General features: G+C 41.4%; 1 protein-coding gene across 1 annotated transcript; it reads left to right on the forward strand.

Annotated features, from left to right (window-relative positions):
- Positions 1-2,573: 2,573 nt before the first annotated feature.
- On the forward strand, positions 2,574-27,262 carry LMNB1 (lamin B1). The gene is made up of 11 exons (XM_072359248.1): positions 2,574-3,119; positions 10,629-10,785; positions 11,940-12,065; positions 14,670-14,840; positions 16,056-16,181; positions 19,009-19,229; positions 21,115-21,334; positions 22,604-22,708; positions 22,904-23,023; positions 23,709-23,816; positions 26,347-27,262. The coding sequence occupies exons 1-11, from the start codon at positions 2,764-2,766 to the stop codon at positions 26,386-26,388; spliced, it is 1,752 nt and encodes a 583-aa protein (XP_072215349.1). The 5' UTR covers positions 2,574-2,763; the 3' UTR covers positions 26,389-27,262.
- Positions 27,263-27,557: the final 295 nt, after the last annotated feature.

A 27,557-nucleotide genomic window follows, 5' to 3' on the forward strand; every position in this document is an offset into this window, starting at 1 on the left:
AAAATATTCATGTTTAAGATTCAAATGTTTTTCAGTTTCCTAAGTCATTTTTACATCCCTGAAGTATCACCTACTTTTGTAGCACTGACACACAGTGCCACATAGTCTTGCGCACACACTGCAGATGTGTTTGCCACAATTCTTACCCACTTCACAAGGAAATAAAGCATAAATACTAATGATTACATTTATTTTAAAACAAATGCTCTAGCAATATAATGCTGAAATGGGTTATTTCCTAGGAATCGTGGAATCTACACTAATATCCCACATACTTGCCCAGATTCTAGAATATTTTTTATTTCACTCAGTGTACAAATGAAAACTCTGCTGCCCAATGCTGCATGCTGGAAAGCTGACACTGTTTTAAAACGAAAGGAGCAAATGCAGTATCATCCCAGTAAAATACTTTCCACTTACAGCAGAGAGAAGTCTCAATGTAGCATAGCTTGCTGTGTGTATCAAATATATCCGACTGTACACAATTTATGTCAACCGTAAATCTGTCAGACTGTGGCTGTGGTGGTATTTGGAAGCTGCATTAAAATTCTAGGACGTACCTCAGTTTGGTCCTAAAAGTTGCAAAGCTGGTCAGAGTTTTAATAAGCTGAAATAGTCTTGAGCCAACTTGTAAGTCATATGAGTAAACAACACATTCCTCCATTTTGCTTTCCCTTTGTTTTGAGGTTCGGAAAACGTTCCTGATTCCCTGGGGCAACAGTCTGCAGCATGGGAGCGTCAATGCTCAGTGCTCTACGGTTGTTCGATGCCTGCCTGTGAGCACTGACCCCTCTGGCTGGCTTAATAATGGCACTTACTGGCTTTTCTACACAAAGGAAACATACCGCTCTCCATCAGGGCCGAACTGCCGAGAGCAAAGAGGAACAACGCTGATATGCAATTTCACCAGTAAAATGTCTGACGTTAGCCAGAGCGTGGTATACACGCGCTTGTGTTCTTTGTGATTCAGCATAACCAGAACAAAATGAAATTCAATCACACCTACAGCAGGAAGAGATTTCAGATGAAAGAAAACAACAGAGAATTTTAAATGTGTTTAAATATGTCCTATTAATTTGAGAGACAAAATGAAAAACATCCTGCAGCTCCTTTGGCAAAAACGCTTTCCTTCAAGAACCATAACTGCAAAACAAAGGGAGAGGGTGAGGGTGGAAGAGTAGTAACACACATCTCCAAAATGAAATGAAAACTCAGTGACTGGAGACCTGGAAGTAAACGTAACCAAAGTTAGCACTAACACCTGCAGAGAGCTCAGTCTGAACACAAGTATCCCAAATCCTGTTTGACACGTACTGCCTGTGAACACAGACCCTTCCACCCTAAGTGCCAGCTGCAGTGTAAACCTACCACAGGCTATAATCCTGCTTTGCTGGCAATTTTCTGCCGCAGCAGGTGCTACAGAGATGGAATACAAGTTTCTTTTTTTCTCCCAGCTGCCATTACTCTTTGTAGCCTGCTCTGCTATCTTCCAGCAGGCTAGAAAAGAGCTAACTGTAGTAACAGGCTGAGGAAGAAGGAACACAGTCTGCAACTCTTAACAAAGGCACGGCATGGGCAGGGAGTCCCACCAACTGATTACCACTAGTTACAAGCCCCTGTGACTGGAGCGTATCTATTTCCTTGAGGAGATGTTACTTCATAGTTACAATCTGCAGGAATTGTTTTGCTAAGACAACTGAAATAAGGATGAAGGTCCAGGAACAAGCATTACAGTCAGGCTGACCTCACATCCCTGATGGAACACTGTCTTTCCAGGTCCAGCCACGGCTCATTCTAAGGAATTCCCTTCAGCAGCTGTGGGAGCCTCACAAAGAGAAATGCTTGGTGTTTTCTTGCAGACAGGCTCTTTCTTCTGTGATTTACATGAGGACACACAGGGCTTTGAACCAATTATTTGTGTTTCTCTTTCCAGTTTTTATTTTCTAGCATTCTGCAGATGACACCCAGAGGACAAAGCACAAAGTGGCCACCATACAGCCTGCTTAGCCCTTTACAAACAGGCGCTGCTGATTTTTGAGCCACAAACCAGATTTCCAGGTCAAATCCACAGCCAGGAATCTAGCTGTTCAATCTTTTACACTGTAGCGTGAAGGACACGGCAGGGTAAACCGGTGACTATGGACATGACGCCCCCCTCATAACAAACCTCTGTCAGTCAGACAAACTCAAGATATGGAACCCGCAAATTCTAACGCTAACACTTGGACTGAGCTGAATCCGATTCACCACACTCTGAACACTACAATGCGAGGAGGCGGCTCAAACTAGGCGTCGGCTTAAGTACTGTTTTCAAATTGCAGCTCCCACGCTATCGGGACAAGCAAACAGACACAGAGCGGAGCAGCGCAAGGACTCCGTCTCCCCCCACCACAACAAAGAGCGGCGCGCCGCAGCGCGTACCGCCCCCGAACCCAGCGGGTAGGGCGGGAGCTCGCAAGCGCGCGGGCTCATCTTTATGTCGGCGGCGGCGGGATTCGAATCGCCCCTCCGCCTACAAAGCCCGGGGCGCGCGGCCGTCCTCAGCACGCATTGGCAGAGAGCTAGCCACGTGACACGGTGTTTCGGGATCGAGTGGGAGCGGAGGCACGCAGCCGGCCATATTACAGGCAGTCGCTGAGACAGCGGACTTGGTTTCACTGCTGGTCGTCCGCGGAGCCCGCCTTGCCTTCCGCACCCGGCTACTTGTTCTCCGTCTTCTCCTGCCCAGGTATCTCGCAGCGTCAGCCCAACGCTTCATACTCTATGGCGGCGGCCGCCGCGCCACTGTTGCTGCAGCCCCAGGGCTCTGCAGGCAGTGCGGCACTAAGCCCCACACGCATCTCGAGACTGCAGGAGAAGGAGGAACTGCGGCAACTGAACGACCGGCTGGCCATCTACATCGACAAGGTGCGCAGCCTAGAGACAGAGAACAGCGCACTGCAACGGCGCGTCTCCGAGCGGGAGCAGGTATGCGGCCGCGAGATCAGCGGCTTGAAGGAGCTTTTCGAGACGGAGCTGGCCGACGCCCGCAAGACACTGGACGACACAGCACGGGAGCGTGCCAAGCTGCAGATCGAGCTGGGCAAGTTGCGCGCCGAGCACGAGCAGCTCCTTAACAGGTGAGCGGGCTAGAGGATACTGGATTCTCCTTCCCTGCATAGGGAGGAGGGCGCGGGCAAAGTGCAGAGTTCCCCTCCTTCTCTCCCCCCGCCCCCCGTCGCCCTGCTGTTGTGTACCGGCGGCCGCTGGGCACGGAATGAATGAGCGCTGGAGGCTCCGCCTCGCGGTGGCCGCAGCACCGCCCCGTACGGAGCCCGCGGCCGTACGCGGAGTCCTGAACGGGCCCCCAGGGGGAGGGCGGGGGGCTGCCGTTCCGCCCCCTCTCCCCCGAACGGCTTCGGGGATGGCGCGGTGGTGGCTGAGCGTCGGTGCGGGCGTTCCTCTGCCTAAAGCCGCTTTCCGTTGAGTGTTAACGAAAAGGCACGAGTGTTTGATATTCAGGGCTTGGTTAAAGCCCTGAATTTCTGTAAGTTTTTATGGGCATTCAGTTGAAGGCCAGCTCTATCACTAGGAGTAGGAAAAAATTGCGGTGCGGTGAGGCACGGGCTGCTCAGGGAGGTGGTGGAATCACTGTCCATAGAGGTGTTCAGGGAAGGTGCAGCTCTCCCACTGAGAGCTGTGGGCGTGGTGGGGATGGGCAGACAGCTGCATTCTGTGATCTTGGAGGTCTTTTTCAGCAATAACAATTCTGTGATAATCTCTGAATTGCAAGTTTTGTGACACAGCCTGAAGATCTGCAAAAAGAGCTGGTTTCTTCCACTGAGTGTTGGTTCTTGAAAATCTGACTTGATTCAGTTGCTTATTGTGCTATACACTGATGTAAAAAGCTTGTGGAAAAAAGAAATGTTGTGTGATCTGTTAATTTTGATTTTCTCTTAAACCCAGTCTCAGTTCCGAGTTTCATAATGAAAAAGACACTTGTGTAAACCAACACACAGCTGTTTCCACATGTCTGCAGCTCAGTGCCTTGTGGGCTCTTTGCTTTTCATAATGTGTGGTTCTGATTGCTGGATGGTCCTTTTGGTTACCCTTTGGTGACTGCTGGTAAACGTCCATCAAAAAAGCAGATGAAAAGGGGAAGTGGAGTGTCAGCTACAGATGAGCACCCAAGTGACTTGGAAAACCAGGCAGGGATTGCCACTCCTTTTGTGACTTCATTTTGTGAATGATGGGCACTTCTCAGAAGCTGATGGCCAATTACACATGGGCTTGGGGTGAAGACACAGTCTACAGTTAAAAACAAGACAAAAACATTTTGGCTTTGCAAAATACTTGCCTGTATCCTAGAGTGGGATTCACCTCATGCAGAGGCAGCACAGGCAGTTGGCTGTTCAGTTGTCTGATGCTGGCAAAAGGAGTCACAGTCCAGCTAGCCATCCTCTGCTATTTGATTTTTTTTTTGAGGAGACTCAGTTGGACTCACAGTTTTGCTTTCTTTAGTCAGTGAAATGTTCTTCTGGCGTGCTTCATTCTTTTTTCTTTTTTTTTTTAATTCCAAGAATCTGTTTATTGACTGCCCAATCAGTCCACAAAATTAAAGCTACAGGTTACTTTCCAGTTTTCTGTAGTGGTTTTCTTACGCTATAAAAATATATGGGCTGCTCTGAAAGTAATGCCTTCTGCCATCTTTCTGGAAACAGAAACAGCTACAGAGAGCATAATAACACTATTAAGTAGCTGATTTAGGAAACTTCTCTGGAGATTTCACTGGTGGTTGTCCAGACTGAAGTACACTCTCCTGTAAAAAGAGACAGTGTGATAAAGGTAAGTGAAAGAAATTGTCATTTATCGAAGGTACTGACAGGATATAATGGTCATTGATTACCAGCTGTTGTAGGGTACAGTAATTTATTCTCTCTGAGGTGAGATTAAGCACTAATAGCCTGACTAATATTGGTAATGGCTTGGCTTACACCTAACTGTTATCCTCTTCTAGCTTGAATTGCTCTGCAAATGTGCAGCTGGTTCCTTGAGCAGCTGTTCAGAAGAACCCTATGGGTTACTGCCAGCCAAGTTCTAACAGCTGTTCCAGGGTTTCCTGTGCTGTGCATATGCTGTGCTGTAATGAGCTAGGGGTACAGTCTTGGGCAGCTAATCTAACACATTTCAAAGTGTATTTCAGGACAAGAGTGGAATGTTTAGTTTTAAACTAAAGGAGTGAGGATTTAGATCAGATGTCAATCCTTTCACTGAAAGGATGGTGAGGTTCTGGCACAGGCTGCCTGGAGAAGGTATTCAGATCCAGGCTGGGTGTGGGCCTGGGCAGCCAGGTCTAGTTCTTGAACTAGCAGCAGGAACTTTGCTCTTGTGGTGCCTTCCAAGCCAAGTCATTCTATGATTCCTGTTATTGTGGGTGATGCTGAGAAGCAAAGTAAAGGCTGGGGGCTAGGGAACAGCTAAGCTTTAATCTGAACCCTGTAACTTTTCTCATGTCTATCCTACAGATGGCATCCCAAGGAAATAAGGAGGGGAGTAATTAACTTGTTGTGCTGTAATTTAAACAAGGGATATGTAAGAATGAATGATTTAAGAGCATGTCGTCCATGCTGGGTGGGATGTAACCACATCTTACAGTGATGTGTCTACTTGCAGTGGTAACTTGAAACAATAAATCTGGGGGTTAAACTGTAGTGACAAATTCCAGCTAGTTATGAAGTGTGAGTTATACTGCTGCCAAATACAGTGAAGTTATGAGAATGTTATTTTATCACATGCCTGCTGTATGTTCCCACCCTGTTTTAGACAACTCTATGCAGCTTATTTTTCATCTCTTTTAAGAGTTTTGACACCTGATATTGGTTTTTTTTGTTTGTTTTGGTTTGTTTTTGGTGTTTTTTGTTTGTTTTTTGCTTTTTGGGGGTTTTTTTGTTTGTTTGTTTTTTGTTTTTAAACTTTCCAAGGGATTTTATTAAACAAACTCATTCAGTATGTTCTACAGAAATTTTGTGAGTATTACTGCTGCCACTGAATAAACAGGCTGTTTGTAATGTGGTGCTTTTATGGAAAATTCAATGTGGTAGCATTTTGGAGCTGTGCTCTCATCATTTTGCATTTCTGTGAACCCTTTACTCCCATTTTAAGATTTGCTTGTTCGAGATTATGATGCGTTTAAGTAAATGAGGCAAAGGAGTCGCTGCAGCTGTGATACCACCACTGTAATGGACAGAATCAACTGATCACAGGTGTCTGCATCTCCAGTTATCTAATAGTGAGACTGATATGGGAACACATCAGACTTCAGTGAATCTTAAGTGCTTATACTTGTACTCTTCTTTTTAAAACCTGTAAAAATAATGAGTTTTGAGCAGTGGTTTGATGCAAAGGCTGTGCTAAAACTGATGGTTATAATTCTTGAATTCATGTGGTCAACTGAGCTCATTAGAAAGAGGGTTGGGTGATGGGGGTGGTGATATGTTTAGCCATGATTTCACAGATTCACCATTTCCAACTGTATAAAGTTGATGAACTAGGAAGTTGGAACCAAGTTACGTATATTAATCTATATAAATGGTGAGCTTAACCGGTGTTGTTTATTGTCATACTGATAATCATCAATGCTTCCAGACAGATAACCTTTTCTGTTTTTATGAATTGTACTCTTGTGAAATACAACTTCATTATATTCTCTGCCTTAAGGGAAGAAACATAGGAAAGTATTGCTTGATGTCACTGAATGCTGGTTAAACAAGACTAGATTTGTTTCTCCACACACTCACACACACACATATTTCTCCTCAACTTGAGTGCAGAGCTGGCACAATGTATGGTACCATGTAACCTTACATAGATGTAGCTGTGAGCTGCTTTATCATTAGTTACACTTGTATAGTTGTTTCAAGAATTGGCTGAAAAATGAATGTTTTTCAAGATTACTGCTGGCAGCTCTTAACTCTGTGGCTGTCCAAACACTTTCAGGAGTGAGTAGGTGCATGTCGGGAGACAAGGAAGGGGTTTTCCCTAGGTTGCTGGCATCTTGCACTTGGTCAGCTTCAGTGGAACTTTGAATTGTGCCCAGGCTCACCTTGTGGTCTAGCTGCTCCTTGAAAGCAATGGTCTCACTGCTTCTGCTTAGGCACTGAAATGGGCTGCCCAAGTAGGTGGTGGAGTTACCGACCCTGGAGGTGTGCAAGGAACATTTGGACGTTGTGTTGAGGGTCATGGTCTAGTGAGAACTGTTGGTGATTGGCGGATGGTTGGACTGGGTGATCCTGTGGGTCTTTTGCAACCTTGGTGATTGTATGATTTTCTTATGCTTTAGGTGTGTGTTTTATTGGACACCAGGGAATATAAACTGGTATAAAATTATTTTTGTTTCTTAGGTAGCTTTTCAGCTAGCTTAGTAAGAAATTCAAGGAAATTGCAGGAAATTTTAGGATGTTTCATGAACTTCAGAGTTTATGAAAGAGGAAGGGTGGTTGCAGGAACATGAAAAGGGAGCCTTCCTCTTTCCCAGTGGCGTGTCTGTTTCTCTGATCTGCACGCTTAAATTCTGTAGATAATTCATTGGAGCAGTGGTAGTACTAATGGCATTCTGGGAGTTTTCTGTTAGTTTTAAATGGGCTGCCACAGGTAACCAGACACAACCATGGTACCCTTGGAGTTGTTTGTTCATTCTGCTTTACAGAGTATGTGATGGGAATGGTGAGCAAACTGAGCTATCTAAAATGCTGTGTCTTGATTACAGTGCTTTGGGTGTGAGAACTCTGTGTAAGTGTGAACAGGGTATATGTTCTGCAGCTGACTGAGTTACCAGCACTCCTCAGAGTGGCACTGTGGCCTACAACGGAGTCTGATGTTGGTGGTATGGCAGTAGAGGTTGGACCTTCCCACCAATATCCTATCACATATGACCAATGGCAACAGAGGGGCAGTTTGACACAATGGTGTCTGACATGGAAGTGTGAATAAAGCAAAGGTGAGGCATTAAATTCTTCTGTGCGGAAAAAATGTCACCCATTGACATTCATTGACTCTGGCTGAATATTTTCGGAGGCCAAACAGTGTCTGCGAGCACAGTGAGGTGGCTGGTGCCTTTCAGCAGTAGCAACCGCACCAGTGGGTCACCTCTGCTGCTGCAGGTTGTTATAAGTGTGGCAGTGCAGTCTGCTGTTTATGACTAGCTAATAGTGGTTGCTATGTTGAAAAAGTGTTTACACTGATTCTATCAAACAGTGATACTGTGATCTTTTTATATATTGTAGGTTTCAAGGAAATAAATAGGGGGCATTAGATTGTGAATGGCAATTTGTACGAGGCCTTATCTAAAGCATTATTGGCTACAACTTCTACTAGTGAGAGCAGACAGGTAATACCAGTTGAGAGTTTCTCTGCTGTGTGTGTATGAGTTAAATGATGTGGCTTACATTTCTGAAACACCAGTTCTCCCTGAAATACAAAGAAAATAAAGAGGAACTGGCTTGGTTTTGGTCAGATCTTGGTTCTGGCTTATTTTGAAATAAATTGTAATTCCTTGGATGAAAAGATATATTCACTTCAAAGTCCAAAAAGAAAAGCAAGTTTCTTCTTTGAAGAGGCAAGCTAGAAATTAATTCTTTGCTTTTATTGCTTTCAAGAGTGAAACTACTTGGAGTACAGTTCTAGGTAATTGCTGAACATGGCAGAGAGAAGGTACCTGGGGGTTGGGCTTTTTTTTATTGTTGTTTTGAAATGCAGCTTCAGCTTCTTGTGGTGGAAGAAGCTAGCTGTTGTTGGGCATCTGAAGTTCTTCCTGGCAAAAATTACTAGGTGTGCGAGGTATATGTGTGATGTTTAGAGGTTTTTCTGATCTTGGTGCCCTTCTTCTGCGTATTCCTTCAGGGCTGGGAAGACACCAATGGAGTGATGAGATTTAGTCTGGCTTTCAGCATTTGAAGTGTTTAGCTCTTATTTGCTTTCTTCCTGAGAATATGTTTAGGTGAGCTCTTTGATTAGGAAGCAACTCATGACAATAGTAACTAATAGCACTTCAATTCTGTTCTTCCCTTCTGTGACCTTAGTCACAGAGAGAATTTTCTTGTTTTAGAGTCTGGGATAATACAAATGGGATTGCACTGCTGTATAGGTGCCCTGCTTTGAGGGCCAGACTTGTAGCTTTAGGATCCAACTTGACAGGCTTGATTTTAGGTTTGTGGGAGTCTGCATGAGGCCATTTCTGCATGTTGTGATGAGTTGTGGGCCTCTGGTGAGTAACAAAGGGAGCTTGGATGTAGGGAATCCATGTGGCCAAAACCTAAATTATTTTCTGTGATTGGTAGATGAACCCAACTGTTGGGTCTAAGCAGTCATATGTGGAAAAACAATTGAGCAAGTGGATAGCACTGAGCAGCAGAAATGTTAATAGATACTTGAAAATAAGTTTGGGTTCAGAATAGCCAGTGTCTGTTATGCTGTGTACTGCATCAGTATGTGTTCTGTCATTCAGAGGAGGTGGTTTAAGGCTAAGACTGTTACATAAAGCTTGCCATCTGGTGGTTGTGTGGCCTAAATTGTCTCCAAAATAATTCATACACCTTCTTGATAAGTCTTGTGCATACCCTTTTCTCTTGGAAATTGATATTAATTGCATGTCCTTGCATGTAATCTTGGAAAAACCACTTAAATTTAAGCTTTTTGTTGTTGTTATTTTTCTCCAAGGAAATGTGGAAGCTGAAATCTGCTAGCTGTTGTCCTAATCTGTTTGTTCCTCTAGGATGACTGATGGCTTGACTAGAAATATTTAGAATTCTTTTGTGCTGCTTCCTGCACCTGAGAAATATGGATATCCCGGAGAGGAAATAATCCAACTTTTAGAATTATTTTACTTTTCTCATTTGATTGCCTTGTTTGCATATACCTTAGAGAATAAACCCATTTGCACACCTATATAGAACTGAAAGCTAGTTTGAGCAATAATTTGAAAACAACATTGGCCACTTCTTAAAAATAAGGCGCTTGTACCTTATCACCAGTGCAGTTTTGTTGATGGCAGGCTATTATGTAAAAAATATTTGGGTATCTTTGCTCTGACCTGTGGAATTTAGCCATTATGTGTAATCAGAAGGGTGCTGCAAAATAACTTGCTATACTACACTGCTGTTCATGGAGTGTTGGCTTATACGTAGTGAACTTCAATTTTCATTAAGAAGCTGGTCTGTTAGTTGAAAGAGGACTGTTTGCAGGCTGGACTGTAGATCTGCACAAGTTCCTGCGTGGGTAAAGTGGGCTGCAGAGGTTGTTTCCACTGTATGGAAAGGGCGTTATTTCTACCTATCCTCTGCACTCTGAGGATAGGACATTTTAGAGTGGCTTATGAAGGAGAAAACAAAAGGCAACTTGAATAAAACAGTTTCCACTTTCATGTATACATCACTTATAAAATCCCTTGACATACAGTTTCCTGTATAATAAGGTTTCTACAGTTCAAGTGAAGTACAAAGCTATTGCTATGTAGTATAAGAGAACAGAACTAAGTAGTTTGCTTAAACTAAAGTAAATTAAGTGAGTAAAGTGTTTAGGTTGCACTTTGTTCTGCTGGTCAGCACCCTACTTTGGGGCGTTTCTAGAGTTTTGCTTTCTCTGTTTTATTCCAGCTATGCAAAAAAGGACTCTGATCTTAATGCAGCTCAAGTCAAGCTTCGAGAATTTGAAGCAGCGCTGAATGCTAAAGAAGCTGCGCTGGCCACAGCTCTTGGCGATATGAGAAGTCAGGAAGAAAAACTTGAGGATTTAAGGGATGAAAATGTGCAGGTGAGAAGAAGAAATACTTAACTATGGAACTGCATGTCATTGTGGTAAAATGCAACTTTGTAGCCAAAACATAAATGTAAATCTAGGACATAAATTTTGCTGTCAGAGTTTAAGAAAGTATTGAATAAGTATATGGTTCAGTGTAGCAGTAGAGTGCTATTAAAATGTCAGGCTATGTGAAGTATAAAGGATCGCACTTCTGTGGATGAACAGATCAAGAGTTCAAAATAGACTTAAAAATTGGAGAACTACTTGTAGGGGGTGACTGAGGTCATTAATATAGATGATGAGTAACTGATTCAGTACTGTTTTTTCAGAAAGAATCTGAAAAGTGTAGTGGACCTTGGACTGACTGCAGAGAGCAGAGTTGTAGCCTTCACTTACAGGACTGCTACAGTCAGTTGTTCGTGCTAGTCAAAATCAACGAAAAACTGATAGATTTAAATTGCAGCAAGGAAGATTCTTAGGGAGATTTGGAATAATTATTTAGTAAAATAAATTAAAAAAAAAAATGGTGAAGCAATGAGAGATGGCTGGAGGAAAGACACTGTAGTTGTCTTTCATAGTGGGTAATGACAGATGTACTGAGAACATACTTGATTTTTCCTGAAGATGCTTCCTGAAAGTAGTTGAGTTGGAATGGCTGGAACTTAAAGTGTTTCCTACATTTAAGTTTGTAATTCTCTGTGCATTCCTCTTAGTTCTGTCTGTGGTACTCTGTCTTCAGGACATCTGATAGCAAGTAAAAAACAAACAAACAAAAAAACCACACAGTTTTTTTTGGCCCTCTGAAGTACCTTAACTGTGATTTTAAGCAAAGAGAAAACCAAAACCAACAAAAAAATACCTTAAATGAGTGTAGGAGGGATCTGGAACCAGGAAGTTGTTCTTTACCAAGTAGAAAAAATGAAGGCTTGTTAGGACATTTAATAACTATCATTAACAAGAATTTTATCTGTGTGTAGAGTCTATAATTCACTTGTTCAAGCAGTCACAAAGGAGAAAAAAATCATTGCTTTTAGATACTAAATTTGGTTGTCAACCTCAATCTTAATATCTAGTTAGTGTACCTGTATGCAGGTGAGGTATTTGTGTTATGCGAGTTTTGATACATAATTGTTGTGCTCAACTTCTCTTTTTTTTTTTTCCGAAAGCTCAAGGCTTCTTTAGCTGCAGCCAAGAAAGATCTTGCAGATGAAACTCTGCAGAAGGTGGATCTAGAAAATCGCTGTCAGAGCCTCATGGAGGATTTGGAATTCCGTAAGAATATGTATGATGAGGTAATTTTTTTTTTTTTTTAGTTTAAAATATTTGTATTTTTGAAGGACAGAAGATAAGTGAAGAGTCATTCTGAAATAATAACTTTTTGAACTCCCATTCTGAGCAACATTTGCTTCTCTTGTATCTGGTAGGTTTTAATCTTTTTATTATAGGCAAATAACATGAACTCAGAGCTCTTATGATGAAATAGCTTTGTGTGTCATGTCACCTTGCCACAACCTCCTTTCAGGTCATAGAGTGATAAGGTCTCCCATGAACCTCCTCTTCTCCAGACTAAACAATCTTGGTTTCCTCAGCTGTTACTCATAAGACTTGTGCTCTGGACCCTTCAGCACTGGCTTCATTGTCCTTTTCTGGACACACTCCATGGCCTTTATCTTGTTGTGAGAGGCTAGGCACTGAACATGGTACCCAAGGTGTGTCCTCACCAGTGTTAAGAACAGGGGTTGATCATCTTCCTAGTACTACTGGCTACACTGATATGAGCCAGGATGTTGTTGGCCTTCTTGGCCACCTGGGCATACTGCTGGCTTGTGTTTAGATGAGTAATGACCAACACCCCACAGATCCTTTTCCTCTGCACAGCCTTGCAGGTAACTCTGCCCCAGGCCTGAGGAGTTGTCTGGGGTTGTGATTGAAGTTCAGGACCCAGCTCTTGGTCTTGCTGAATTTCATCCCTTTGGCCTCAGCCTGGTGATCCAGCCTGTCTTGATCCCTCTGTAGGGCCTTCCTACCCTCAGGTAGATGGCCACTTCCCCATTCCTTGGTGGCATCTGCAAACTTACTGTGAGTGCGCTCAATTTCCTTGTCCAAATAATCATTAAAGATACTAAACAAAACATACTCCAGTACTGACCCCTGGGGAACACCGCTATTGACTGGATGCCAACTGGTTTTAACTCCAGTCACCACCACCCTCTGGACCTGACCCTCCAGCCAGTTTATAAAACAGGAAAAGTGTATCAGTCCAAGCCATGGGATTGCCAGCTTGGTAACCACCTCTGCCAGCTCTCTCAGCACCCTTGAGTGGATCCCATCTGGTCCCATGGACTTGGACAGTCCAGATGGAGCAGTAGGTATCTAATTGTTCTCACCTGAATTGCTGGGGCATTTTTCTACTCCATGTCCCAGGCTTCCAGGCCAGGAGGCTGAGTGCCCCAAGGATAACTGTTACGAGTGTTGAGGACAGATATAAAGAAGGCATTGAGAAAGTCAGCTTTCTCCTTACCTTACTGGTTGTGTTCCCTGCCACATTCAGTGGAGGACAGAGGTTGTCCTTCATCCTCCTGTTACTGATAATGTATTTGTAAAATTTTTTGTTGTTGTTGTCTTCTGCTAGAGTGGCAAGGTTGAACCCATACTGGGCTTCTGCCTTTCTAATATTCTTACTGTGTATCCTAGCAGTTTCTTTGTATTTTCCCTGAGTTGCCTGTCCCTTCTTCTACTGAAAGTAAATTTTTTTTTTTTTCTCCCAGAATCTCAGTAGAAGTTCCCTGTTAAGCTATGCTGATTGTCTTCTCTGCTTGCTCATCTTGTGGCACAGGGGAATAGCCTACTGCTGTGCCTTTAAGACTTCTTGAGGAATGTCCAGCCTTCCTGGACTCCTTTTTCCTTTGGGACTGACTCCCACGGGATCCTCTCTACCAATGTCCTGAGCAGCTCAAAATCTGCCCTCCGGAAGACCAGGATAGCATTTTTGCTGACCCTCTGCTCCTGACTTCACCAAGAACAAAGAACTCTGGTGATTTCATGGTCATTCTGCACAAGACAGCTCCTAGTCACTGCATCTCCCACCAGTCCTCCTTGGATTGTGAAGAGCAGGTCTAGCACAGTACCCCCTTGGCAGACTCCAGCAGTATCAGGCTATTATCTTCCATGCACTCCATTCTTCTAGATTGCTTCCTCTGGGCTGTGTTGTATTTCCTGCATATATCAGGGCAGTTGAAGTCCCCCACCAGAACCAAGGGCTGGTGATTGTGTGACTTCTGGCAGTTGCTTGTAGAATGCCTTGTCTGTCCCTTTGTCCTGGTTAGGATGTCTGTAACAGGCCCCCACTAAGATGTGAGCCTTCTTGGGCTTTCACTTGATCCCTACCCGTAGGGTCTTGATCTTAGCGTTCCCAGCCCCAAGCTTTACAGCATCAAAACACTCTCAAATACTGAGACCCACACCACTATCCCCTCCTTGCTTGCCTGTCACTTCTGAAGAGTTTATAATCATTCATTGTAGCACTCCAATGGTGTGTGGTCCCACCATGTTTCTGTAAAGGCAACTAAGTCATAGTTTGCTTGCCATACAGTAGCTTCTAGCTTTTCCTGTTTGTTGCATGTACTGTATGCACTGGTGTAGCTGTACTTAGCTGAGCTGTTGGCTTCACACCAAACCCTGATATCATTCTGCCAGTCTTGTCACTAGTGAGTCTAGTTTTAATCCCTTTCCCCTTCATACCTAGTGTAAAGCCCTCAGCTTCTCCAAAAAATACTCACAAGACTCCCTAACATTTCTGTTATTACCTACTGATTGGGTAGTCAGATTCTAAAACTTACTTTTCCTTGTTTATTGAATGGTGATTTTATTTTTTTAATTCTTTTATTTTTTCGTAGGAAATCAAGGAGATGAAAAGAAAACATGAAACTCGCTTAGTTGAAGTTGACTCTGGGCGTCAAATAGAATATGAGCATAAACTATCCCAAGCACTAAAGGAAATAAGAGAGCAGCATGATGCACAAGTGAAACTGTACAAAGAGGAGCTTGAACAGACTTACAGTAGCAAAGTGAGAATGCTCTTTCATACAGTTGTCTGGTTTACTTTGTTTTGGTTTGTGTAACAGAGGGATATCCTAACAGTTACTTAGATTTCAGAGGATTTCATTTTGGTATTTGGTATAAAATCAAGATGTTTTTGAAAGTAAATCTGCATTTTTAGTTCTCATTTTTGGAGACAGAGTTAAAACTTAAACAGCACAACAAAAGAAGTATAGAAAGTACTGTGTGAATGAACTATGTGGGAGAAGATTTGTACTGAGATTACTTTAAATTCAAGGAGAGTTGTGTTTATAAGTGTTATAGAACAAGTGTCCAAGTTCTTATGTGGAGACCTTGACCACACCCAGTCATTTCTGCATCTATAGAAGGGTGAAACCCTACTCAAGCTGAAATCAGTTATACTTCATCATTTCCTTCCTCTACTGTTATTCAGCATTTTTATAAGGAAGGATCCTAATGTCTCAACTCAACCTGGTTCCTGTGGTTTCTTATTGCAGTTAGTGTTTTTTCAGAACTGTGTTCAGTATTTTTAAAAGCAAAGTTGGAGAACTGTGTAGTTGCTTATCTTCAGGGCTTCAGTCTGACTTGGAAAAACCAGAGAAAAAAACATAAGAAAATAAGATCTAGTAAAAATCTTTCTATAATCTGAAAAATCTTTTCTAATTGAGACTTCCTTTTGGATTTTTAATCAGTTTAAAGACAAAATTATTTGAACTCAATGTAATAAATTAAAATGAAGAAGCTGTGACACATGGCACTGGTACCTGTAATCTTAAGGCATGTAACTAATGTGCTCATGTTGTCTGATAATCAGCATCAATTGTTTACTTGCTTTTGTAGAAAATCAGTAATTTCAGTTTAGTGTCTCAACATATATACACTGAGTCAACATACTCAAACAGTATTTAAACACATACTGTTGTTGTGGTTTTTTTTTTGAGTCAAAACTGAACTTAGCATTCCAGCATCAGTAATGTCTTCAAGGGAAGCTTCTAATGAGTTTAGTTAATCCTAGAATAAATGTTTGGAGGGTTGTGGTTATTAGCAAGAGCAATCCAACATGTAAATTGAATGACCGCATTTAACCCCTGAAGTGAGAGATGTTTTATTATGTATTAGAGCTGGAGAGAGGTCCTTTTGCATCTTAATGTTATATATGGTTTTGCTTGAAGATGGGTTTTTTCTTTTAATTAAAGATACTTTTAAATTGATGTCTATTTCAGCTTGAAAATATTAGACAGTCTTCTGAGATGCACAGTTGCACAGCCAACACAGTAAGAGAAGAACTTCATGAAAGTCGTATACGAATTGAAACACTGTCTTCCCATATTGCTGATATTCAGAAAGAGGTAACAAGCTTTTTATGTCTGTTCAGTCTTAATTGTTGATTTTCTTAATGTAGAAGACTTCACTCTTTCCCTTACTTTGTAAGTATGTTCATCTTTGTGTTTTAAATTTGTTTTCTGTTTTCTTGCTCTGTATGAACTTACTTTCATAATGTCTTTTTTTGGCAAAGTTGAACTTCTGTGCTACAGGAGATTTGAAAGATGTAGGCTGCCATGAGGCACCCCCCAACATGGAGGGAGCTTTGAGCCAGACAAACCAATTGACCACAGTTAATCCTCACACACCTTGCCCTCCAGACCCTTCACCATCTCTGTTGCCCTCTTTTCGACACCCCTGATAGCTTTATGTTCTTCTTGTATTGTGGTGCCTAAATCTGCACGCAGTGCTGGAGATGAGGCCATGCAGAGCAGAAGGGGTGGTCCCTCCTTTTTCCTGGTGACAGCACTGGGCCTGCTGCACCACAGGGCAGGGCTGGCTCTTTGGGGACCAGGGCATGCTGATGGCTCTTGTTCAGCTTGCCATCAGCCAGAACACCCCGATCCCTTTCTCTGGGACTGCTGTCCAGCCACTTATCTCCCAGTTCATATGTGTAGCCAGGGTTGTCCCTTCTCCTAGTGCAGGATCCAGAGAATTTGCAACACTTGTTTCTGTTAAACTTTGTGCATCTGGTGACTGCCCAGCTCTCTAATTTGTCTAGATTTCTGCAATGTCTCTCCACCCTTTGTGGAGTCAAAATGTTCTCTCAATTTAGTACCAGCAAATACAGAGAAAATGAAAGGTGTTTTACACTACTAGTAAGGATCTGATTCTGTTGCATTAGGTCTTGTAAGAACTGTGCAAAAACCTGACTTTGTTTTTTAGATAAGACAATATTAAGCACAAGCTGAATATTCTTGTCTTTCTAAACAATATAGTTCTTTTCTTCAGTATCTGAAAGCTTTAGTGTGGTATTCAGCAAAGCAAGATTCCAAGACAGAGCAGAAACAAGCAGTTTGCTTGGTATTTTCTTCCACATTTGATCCAGCTATCATGTAGAGCTATTTTAAAAATGATGAAAGTGAATGGTCGTGCCAGGATCGAGATGAAATTGGAAGTAGAAATGCATCAAGTAACTATACTTGAGGTTTGTAGAGCTGAAACTAAATGGATGTGGTGTCAAATCACAGTATACAGATCATGCTTATGGAAGTGTGACACAGCCTATGACAAGTTACATATTCAGTGCTTGTTTACTTGATCAAAATAGTCCTGTGTGCTGGAAAATACGGAGTGAAAAGCTAGACAGATATTAATACCTGTTACTGAAGCTCATTTTAGAACCTTACTTATCAGTTAAATACAACAAAGACTTTGTACTTTGTTCCAATAAATAAATAATTAGTAATTTTTAGTTTTGATTCTTCCTCTGATTAGTTATGCATTTTGAATTGTATTACTACTGTACGGTAGACTTGTGGAATTTCAGAGTTAGGTGTACTTCAGGTGAAGAGTATTCATACATTTTCAGAACAACCTTAGTATGAGTCTTCCCAATTTTCCTGTTATGTAGTAAAATTCTAAAATAGCTTGTGTAATCAGTGTGCATGGGGTTGCACAAGAAATGGGTTAAGGCTTGTGGCTAGTTAGCTCTTATTTCTGCCTTTACATTGTGATTGTCATTGTTCTGATGGCTCAGTCAGTGTGTTCTTTTTCCTTCTAACTTTAGTTAAATATCAACGTCATATTGTTAACTTAGAGTGGCAGCTATGTTTAGAAAAATTCTAAATTTGCAGATGTATGTTCTGTGAATTTCAGCAAATTCTGTAATCTTCTGCATAACACTAAACCCTATCTGAATCCTGAGAGCAGGATCTGGTTACACTGGTCTTCTGCATCAGCTTTGTAGACTGTTTTGCTGTTGCTGGGCTATGATGACTTTCTGAGTAGTGTGTCTTCACGGAAAATTAGGTGATTTGACCAGACAGCACAGTTCTCGAGATTATTTTTGATGTTCTTCAATTAAAATATTTCAGAGAACATCAAGCTGAGAAAATGCACTCGGGGAAAGTAGACCTTAAAGTTGTTGTTTAGTTATTCTTTGATGACTATTCCCTTCTATGTATGCAGTATTAAGATCATGGAATCGTAAAATGCTTAGAGTTGGAAGGGGACCTCTGAGGGCCATGCAGTCCAACTCTGCTGCCATGAACAGGGACACCACAGCTAGACCAGGTTGCCCAAGGCCTGATCCAGCCTCACCTTGAAAGTTCAGGGATGGGGCACTGACCACATCACTAAGGCAGCCTGTGCCAATGCTTTGCAAATTAGCTTGCCCTGTGGAACAGTTACCACTGTAATTTCAGCAGACCTTGAAAATTCCAGAAGGCAGGCAGGCATTCACTATTCTTTTAGATAAACTTCTAGAGTTTGGAATTGGCAGCAGTAAACTTAGGAAAGGAACATACATCTGAGAGCTGAAAAACAGTTATGTACCACAGCCTTTGGAATTCACCAAGCTCATTTTCTTTGTGTCCTACCAAGTGTTATCTTTAAGCATGCTGACTCTTTAGTTCCATTCTTTTTGGCTGATATCATTCAGCTGTGGTAACACTTAATTCATTTTTCTGAAGTATGAAAATGTTTGTCTTCTAAAGAATATTGCAAATTTCATTGCGATTTAAGGTGTTAAAGAAAACATGGAGATCAGGATGATGACTGTGGGTGGGTTTGAATTTGGAGAGAAAGAGGATGCTTAACCTGGTGTTTTGAACTTCAGATTACCTGAATAGTGAAGTGCTTTGAGATGAGAGTGAGCTATCCTTTAGACCACTGTTTTTCAATGCTTTCTAGTCTAGAGCATGGCAAGATAGAGTGCATGAGCTTGAGGAGGCCTTGTCCAAGGAGCGGGAAAACTGTCGCAAAATTCTGGCTGAGAGTGAGAGAGAAGTGGCAGAGATGAGAAATATAATGCAGCAGCAATTCAGTGACTACGAACAACTTCTGGATGTTAAACTGACACTTGATATGGAAATCAGTGCATACCGGAAATTGCTGGAGAGTGAAGAGGAGAGGTATGAAAGAACATGGTGACTGTGGGATTGCTTGTCTAACTCTGTTAAAAGGCAGTTCTTACTGAGTGTGCATTCATTAAGCCCTTTGCTGCTGTTAACCAAATGCTGTTCTTTGCATCCTTGTGTCTGATACACATTTAGGGTAGTTAGGTACTGGAATAGGCTCCCCAGGGAGGTGGTTGAATCGCCATCCCTGGATGTGTTTAAGAGCCATTTGGATGTGGTACTCAGGGATATGATATAGCAGAGGTTTTTGTAGAGATGGGGTACTGGTTAGGCTGCGGTTGGACTTGATGATCTTCAAGGTCTTTTCCAACCTGGGTAATTCTATGATTCTATGATTCTTCTTGGGCATCTGACTGGCCATTCTCAAAGGATACAGATATTACTTCCCTCTCAAGAGTTAGCCCTGAGTTACTTGTTATCCAAGTTGCTTTAAGGATGGGTTAATTTAATACTGTCACAGCTATTGTGATAACATAATTCATCAGGTAGCTACATTTTCTACACCTGACCACAGATTTCAGCAGCACTGAGAACTTTGACTTGGCAAGTCACAGTTGTTATTTGAAATTGTGGTTTTTTTGGTGGTGTTTTGTTTTACTGGTACTCCTCTCATCTGAGCTGATTCTTTTTTGGGGGTGAAATACCAATGGTGAGTTTGCGATTGACATTTATGCATAAATTTCCTACTAAAACTTGAGTCCTTGTAAGAGTGTTGTGTAGTTGTTGTTTGTGGGCTTCTTCGGACTTACTGCAGCTACCCAGGAATGCAGTACATGCACATGGATGACTTTATGATGTCAATAGTCTTCTGTACTTCACGTCCCCAGCCATTAATTAGTGGTTGACAACATTTTAATTCTTTAAAGTAATTACAGCTTCAATTTTGATGTAATGTTCTTAGTTTATAATGTTCCTCTACCTTTAGCTATGTAATCATAGAATCATAGAATCACAAGGTTGGAAAGGACCTATAAGATCATCTAGTCCAACTGTCCTCCCTTTACCATACCTACAGAAATCCTCTAAACCATGTCTCCTAGCTCCATATCCAGATGCTTCTTGAACACTGCTAGGGATGGTGACTCCACCACCTCCCTGGGCAGGCTATTCCAGTGCCTGACTACTCTCTGAGGAAAAAAAGTTCCTTCTTATGTGCAGTCTAAACCTCATCTGATTCAACTTGTGACCATTTCTTCGGGTACTGTTTGTTGCCTGGGAGAAGAGGCCAAACCCCTCCTCATCACAACCTCCCTTCAGGAAGAGACAATGAGGTCTCCCCTGAGCCTCCTCTTCTCCAGGCTAAACAATCCCAGCTCCCTGAGCCGCTCCTCATAAGACTTGTGCTCCAGATCCCTCACAAATTTTGTTGCCCTTCTCTGAACACGTTGAAGGGCCTCAATGTCTTTCTTGTAGTGAGGAGCCCAAAACTGAACACAGTACTCAAGATGCGGCCTCACCAGAGCTGCGTACAGAGGGCTGATCACCTCTCTGGTCCTGCTGGCCATACTATTTCTTATATAGGCCAGGACGCTGTTGGTCTTCTTGACCACCTGGGCACACTGTTGGCTCATGTTAGCTGAGCATCAGTGATCTCCATTGGTAATCTCCTGTTACCAATCCTATGGTAACAGGAAAAGATATAAAGAAAGCTTTTGAATGAAGGTAGAATAATTTGTTTTCTTTTTGCTTTTTGACAGAGAACAGGCTGCTCAGGGAAGCTGTGGATTCTCCTTTAATGGAGATTTCATGACCTGTCTGGATGCCTACCTGTGCAGCCTGCTATAAGGGGCATGCTTTGCAGGGGATTAGACTCGGTGATCTCAAGAGGTCCCTTCCAACCCCTACAGGTTCTGTGATTCTGATTCTTTCTTCAATTTAGACTCAGACTTTCTCCATCCTCTCGAGTGACAGTTTCACAAGCCTCATCAAGCCGCAGTGTACGTACCACCAGAGGAAAGAGGAAGAGAATTGATGTAGAAGAATCTGAAGCTAGTAGTAGTGTCTCCATCTCCCATTCAGCTTCTGCTACTGGAAACATCTCTATTGAGGAGATAGATGTTGATGGAAAATTTATCCGCTTGAAGAATACCTCTAAACAGGTTTGAAAGTGCTCATATGATGTCTTAACAGTGGGCTAATGAGGTAAAAGACTTTCTCAGTGCCATATCTCAGGCTTAACATTGACTCTGGAGCTAAATCAGGCTGTATGAAGGAGGGCCATAAGAAATTAGTCTTCCACAGAATGTTCCTTCCAACTGTATTCTGGGTTGGTAATGACTTCCTGATTGTTTTTAATGGCTTTCAAAGTGTCAGTATTGTGTCACTCTTTAGAGTTCTGCTTTGCCAAATGATCTGGCCTTACAGCTATGATTATCATTGATAGTTTAAAGTCTGTTTGCACTATTACTTGTCTTCAGAAGTTTCTCTACCTGAAGAAGGCCCAAAAGAAATAGCATCAATGCAAAATGAAGATCTAAATGTCTGTGAAGGTCTAACTGACTAATTAGAGACACTCTCTAATACTTACATGTGTCTTCTTTAAGCGATAGTTTTCCTTTTTCCTTGGTTGCATCTGCAGTTTTTGGAAGGAGCAATATACTCATGCCAAAACCTCCCCAGATTATTTTTCTGGATAGGTTGCGGTTTGCATCAGTGGGGAAGTGGGACCATATTTAAAGGCATTCCACTTAAAGAAATGTTTTGATTATTACTTGTGCTTTTGTTTGAAGGATATCATCTGTTGCACTAAATTGTGCCTCCCAAGATATGACTTCTAACTTCTGTTTAAGGGGAAACAAATCCTGTGTTATGTTTAAGTGATTGTAAAAATGACCTTAATTTCCCCTAGTGTGTTAGGACCTCCCATTTTTCCCTAACCATTCTTTTTAGTAACTTCCCTTTGTGCTGTACCATATGGGATTCCCTTCTATTAAAAGTGACCTCTAACTGCACATCTGTTTTTACATGGCTGAACCATCAGTTCTAAGTGGCCACAGATGATTCACAGTTACTGCACTTAGTCAGACATGTAGTTTTTATCTGTAGTGCAGTGTTGTAAATTGTATGTGGGAGTGATCAGGAGTGCAGGACAGAGTGTAGTAAGATTTTATACTTGTGCATTTATCTGGACTATGGTATATAAAAAAAACTGATGCAAACTAATAAACACTACTTTAAAAAAAAGGTAATTTCAGGTAATTTCAGCGGAATCTATTGAAATTTTACCTGTAATAAGAAAATATCAGCTTGACTAAAACTGTAGCTATTTGTTTGCCAAAGGGAAATTGAAAATTTTATATGCATAATGTCCATGTGTGTAAAATACCTTACATAATAACTGCTGACAAACTTTTTCTCCTTTTTATTAGGATCAACCTATGGGAGGTTGGGAGTTGATCAGAAAAATAAGAAACACTTCTGCTAGTTACAGATATACCTCAAGATATGTGCTGAAGGCAGGACAGACCGTTACAGTAAGTTGTCAAGCTTCAGCTGTTCAGTTCAAACAGGCTTTAGGTCAATTCGTGTATGTCATTAATGTTTTGGTTTTGTCCCTCCCATACTGATGTTCAGAAAAATCATTTATATTTAGCATTCAGTAGTGTCACCTAAAATGGAGATGTATTATGTAGGACTAGCAAGTAACATTCATTTGTGACTTTTAACAGATTTGGGCTGCAAATGCTGGAGTAACTGCTAGCCCTCCCACTGACCTCATCTGGAAGAACCAGAATTCCTGGGGCACTGGTGAAGATGTGAAAGTTGTGCTGAAAAACTCTCAGGGGGAGGTAAAGTTAACTCAGATGTGTCAAACTTGCATTTGACGTTCCAGCTTCTAGCCTTGAAAGATAATGGTAGAATCACTGTCAGTTCTTTGCGCGTCAGTGCACGAGACTGTAGGAAAATTTTCTCCTGCTGCTTTTAACCAAGCGTACTATGCACTTCCTTTGAACTTAATTGCAGTTTAGGGGTGCAGTGTTGCGAAAGCTTACGAATTTTATATACTTATATATACTTGTTTGCTGTATACTTCCTTGTTCTTACACTGATGGGGAGTGTCTTAAAATACATTTTGGAGGTAAATATTAGTAAGCTTTTTAGTGCTGTTTTGTTTGTTTGTTTTTTTTTTTTAATTATTTTGTTCCCATGAAAATTGTGTTATTGAGTTAGGAAAATAAGTGTTAATTTTAAGTAGACCAGTGACTGTGACATGAAGCAATTAGAGTGAAATACTAAAATACAAATTTCTTGTAATAGTTACGGGAAAGAACCTTGTGTATTTTTGGGAAGTTCTGTAATTGTTATGAGAGTGTTATGAGTGCTGTTTATATACATTCCATGTGCTGCAGTGCAGAGACAAACTGTACAGTTAGCTGTCTGAACAAGTGGCAGTATTCCCCTTTCTCAAAATACAAGTAGATAAGCATCAGCTCTTCTGTAGAGTCAATTATTAAAAATGTAACTCTCTTGCAGGAAGTTGCTCAGAGAAGCACTGTCTTTAAAACAACTGTGGGTGAAAGGGAAGAGGAGGAGGACGAGGAAGGTGAAAGAGAAGTTCCTGAAGCTGTTGTCCACCAACAGGTATCTTGTTAAGACTTGTCAAGACTACTGTTTTAACAAATGTACTTAGACTGAAAAAGAGACTTAAAAGCAGAGAATTTTTGTGCACAGATGTCGTAACTGTTTGGGTGTGGGTGTTCTTTTGTTTTTGTTCTATGTTTTAATACAGTTACTAATTTAATAACTGCCCTTAGACCTATTAAAATTAGTAGGAAGAGTTCTTCATATAATCCTATGGGGTGGACTATTTGTTGGAAGAAATTTTGAAACTTAGATCTGGGTTTTTTTCTTAAACTTTCTGATACAGTTGGACTGAGGGAGATCTATGGCTTTTGCCTTCAGTCAGTTCACAAAATTCTAGTCACTTGTTTAGGGAACTTAAATATTTCATTTCCCCTGAGAGAGAAAATGTCGGGCATGATGGAAAAAATGCAGCTCTGAAGGCAGAAGTGTGAACTTGCAGCGACAGTATAACATGTTCTGAAATGCAAGAGAATGCTCAGATACAGCATACTGAGTATGTGTTTTGAGTTTGTGTTATTGTTACTGCTTTAACGAAATAGCATTTCTAAAAAGACAGTAACTGTAGAGGACAAATAAGTTCCTGTAAGGCCATGATCATAGATTCCTTAGAGTTGTAAGGGACCTCTGGGGGCCAACTTGTCCAGCTCTCCTGCAATAAACAGGGACACCACAGCTAGTTCAGGTTGCCCGGGGCCTGATCCAGCCTCACCTTAAAAGTCTGCAGGGATAGGACATCAACCAGATTGCTAGATAACCTCTTCCAGTGCCTCACCACCTCACTGTAAAAGACTTTTTCCTAATATTTATTGTAAATCTATCCTGTAAGTTTGAAACCATCTCTATCTATCACCCTGATAGAGTCTGTCCTTTCCTGTAGCTCCCCTATAGATCCTGAAAGCTGCTCTGAGGTCTCTCCACAGCCTTTTCATCTCCAGGCTGAGCAGCCCCAGCTCTTTCAACCTGTCCTCTTAGGAGAGGTGTTCCATCCCTTGGATCATATTTGTGGCCTTCCTCTGAATGTGCTCCAAGGGGCTCATGCCTCTCTTGTACTGAGGACTCCACACCTGGATGTAGTAATCCAGGTGAAGCATCACCAGCACAGAGGGGCAGGATCACCTCCCTTGGCCTGTTGGTCATGCATCTTATAGAAATTTTGCTCCTTCAGCTTAAACTTATTTTTCAGTTAGCATGTGTATTAATGTCAGTCAAGAAAGTGAACATAGAGCAGTAACTAGACTAGTGCATGTAAATCTGCAGGAAAAAATGAAGAGAGCCGGCTGCTTGAGAAATCATGTTTTTTGCCTGGCATATTTATGGCCTGTAATTGAGTTGTATCTTAGTGCACTGAATATAGGTGCAAGCTTTTACTACAGTTATTCATTACTGAAGTGCTTCCTATGGCAGCTGTGGTTTCTGGGTTGTGCTCTTCAGCTAAAATATCATTAGCTTTTTAGCTAGAGAAATGTTAGAGTAAATTTTTTATTAGATAAAAACTTTTGAGGTTTATACTCACTACTGCATTCACCAGCTGTGTAATCTCAGTGATGCTTTTAGCTATAAAGTCCAGTATAACCTTTGTGTTATTTCTGTTTGTCATGACTTCAGGCTACCCTGGGTAAGTATGGAAGTTGTAAGGAGTGAGATCTCCTTGGGCACAATAAGGTGAAATGACAACAAACATATAACGAGTTTGTTCAAACGATGAATGATGGTTTGACTTGCTTCATGTGCTAATATAACTTGAAAAGAGGGGGGGGGGGGGGGGGGGAAGAGAGATAAAAAGATACAAAGAGATGGTCATCACTCTTGGATCCAGCAGTGTCAGGATTGTTCCTGCCATGGAGGGTGTGCACACCTGAAAGGGTAGTCCTTTGCCTTTTATGTGCTTGTGGCCCTTAAGGAGATGTGAAGAGCTTCTTCAGAATGTTTCAAAAATTAGGCTGGGATCTCAGATGGTTGCCAGGCCTCTAATGTTGTGATTAAGGTATGGGTCTACCTCTGCGCAAGCACAGTTCAAGATTTTAGTATATTCTGGAAATGGGCTGAAGGAGCTTCAGTGGCTGTCTCTGCCTCTGCTGAAGTGAGTACAGGTGTAGTTTGCCACATCTCTTCTCCACTAAGTCTGCTTGTTGCAGTTCAGCAGGTCTCTGTAATCTTCACAAGGTAAGGAAATCAGTCTGGAGGAATACTTGCCTTGCAGGGCTCCCTCCTCCAACTGTTCTGCATCTCATTACTGAGGTGATCTCCTTTTACTCTTCTACCAAGTATTTGGTATATTAACCCACTTGCCTCTCAGTCTCTTACAGTGGTGCCCATCTTCCATTACCTCACATAAAAGGATATCTAGCTTTCCTTAACTTTATAGGGTCAAGACATTGTATTACAGTTCACTTAAACCATACACCAGGCTAGTAATTTTATATACTGATAATATGTATGTGTTATATTAATAATATACAATTATACTGGTCCTTTTTTCTGAATCTCTTGGGTTTTTTTCTAATTGGGACTTTTCTGTTCGTAACAGGCAAGCTCAAGGGAATCTGACAGAAGCTGTGTGGTCATGTAAACTTTCCAGTCATCCAGGTTCTTCAAATAATGGTTATCATTGTCTACAGAATAGCCTTCTCAGAAGCACAATGTATTTTTGTAGTTCTTTCTGTGAGTTCTTAATCTGAAAGTCTAATGGCCTTAATTTCCTGACATTGAAAGTGAAGTTTTCTATAAGAAGCTGTATCTGTAACCTGTTGTTAGGACATAGATTGGTGATTCTGAACTCTGTGTGCTGTTTGAAAATGACATTCCCTACCCCTAGTTTTATACACTAGTCTTTTTTTAAATAGAAACTTCAGGAGTTTCTGCATTCTGGGGATTGATTTTTCTCAGAAAACACCACTCCAGCCATTTGCTGTTGTCTTCTTTATATTTAGGTGCTGTTTGGGAGGAGAAAGTCATTTTCAATACTGTGAACTCTTTTGTACTGAAGACATTTTCCTATTACAGCGCAATCAAAGATAAACAACTTTCTTAAAGAAAATAGACTTTAAAAAAAAAAAAAAGGGGGATAAACCATAAGATCATGTAAGCACTCAGCTCATGAAGGATGCAGTAAAAGAAACATCTTTCTATTGCTACTTCGTTTGCTTAGGTTTCTTATTCTGAAAAGGGGATTCATATTAAATGTGATAGTTGTGTTGTTAAGACAGTGTAGCAGCTTAAGTTTGCTTATGTGGCTTTTTTGTAACAAAGTCTGTTTTGATATTGATTGCTTTGCTTGTTGACTGTTTTTAGGAATAAAACCCAAGTCTTCTAGGATTCTAGTCTATGTTTTTAAGAAAAACTGTACTTTTGTCAATGTGGAAAGTTTGAATTCTTTTTGCATTTACCTAATGTTTGAAAATTTTGAATAAAGAGTTAATAAAGTATAACTGCATAAACGCTTCAGATTGTTTTGGAATTTGTTTTGTGATAGAACAGAGTTAAAAGTTGAACGATTGGTAGATATTTAGAACTGAAAAGCTTTGAACTTGGAAAAACTTGCATGCAAGTGGAACAGTGACACTTGATTTGTAAAGATTTATCTAACACAGTTAGCACTGCAGGTTGTGTTTTACATATTGTGGAAAAGCCACTGTGTCACTGCTACGAGAGGGCAGGGTTTACATCAACTCTGCTGATTCCTGCCTGATGAACTAAAGGCTCTGTAAGCTTTCAAGTGATGCTCATCATTCAAGACAA

This window comes from Excalfactoria chinensis, chromosome Z, assembly GCF_039878825.1.
Source record: "Excalfactoria chinensis isolate bCotChi1 chromosome Z, bCotChi1.hap2, whole genome shotgun sequence".
In the NCBI taxonomy this organism is placed as follows: domain Eukaryota; kingdom Metazoa; phylum Chordata; class Aves; order Galliformes; family Phasianidae; genus Excalfactoria; species Excalfactoria chinensis.

Bases quoted from the DNA above. Each gene is read 5' to 3' on its own strand.
- LMNB1 (XM_072359248.1), top strand. From the start codon at position 2,764: ATGGCGGCGGCCGCCGCGCCACTGTTGCTGCAGCCCCAGGGCTCTGCA. The intron at 3,120-10,628 runs GTGAGCGGGCTA...GTTTTATTCCAG, and splicing joins CACGAGCAGCTCCTTAACAG to CTATGCAAAAAAGGACTCTG. The intron at 23,817-26,346 runs GTATCTTGTTAA...TGTTCGTAACAG, and splicing joins AAGCTGTTGTCCACCAACAG to GCAAGCTCAAGGGAATCTGA.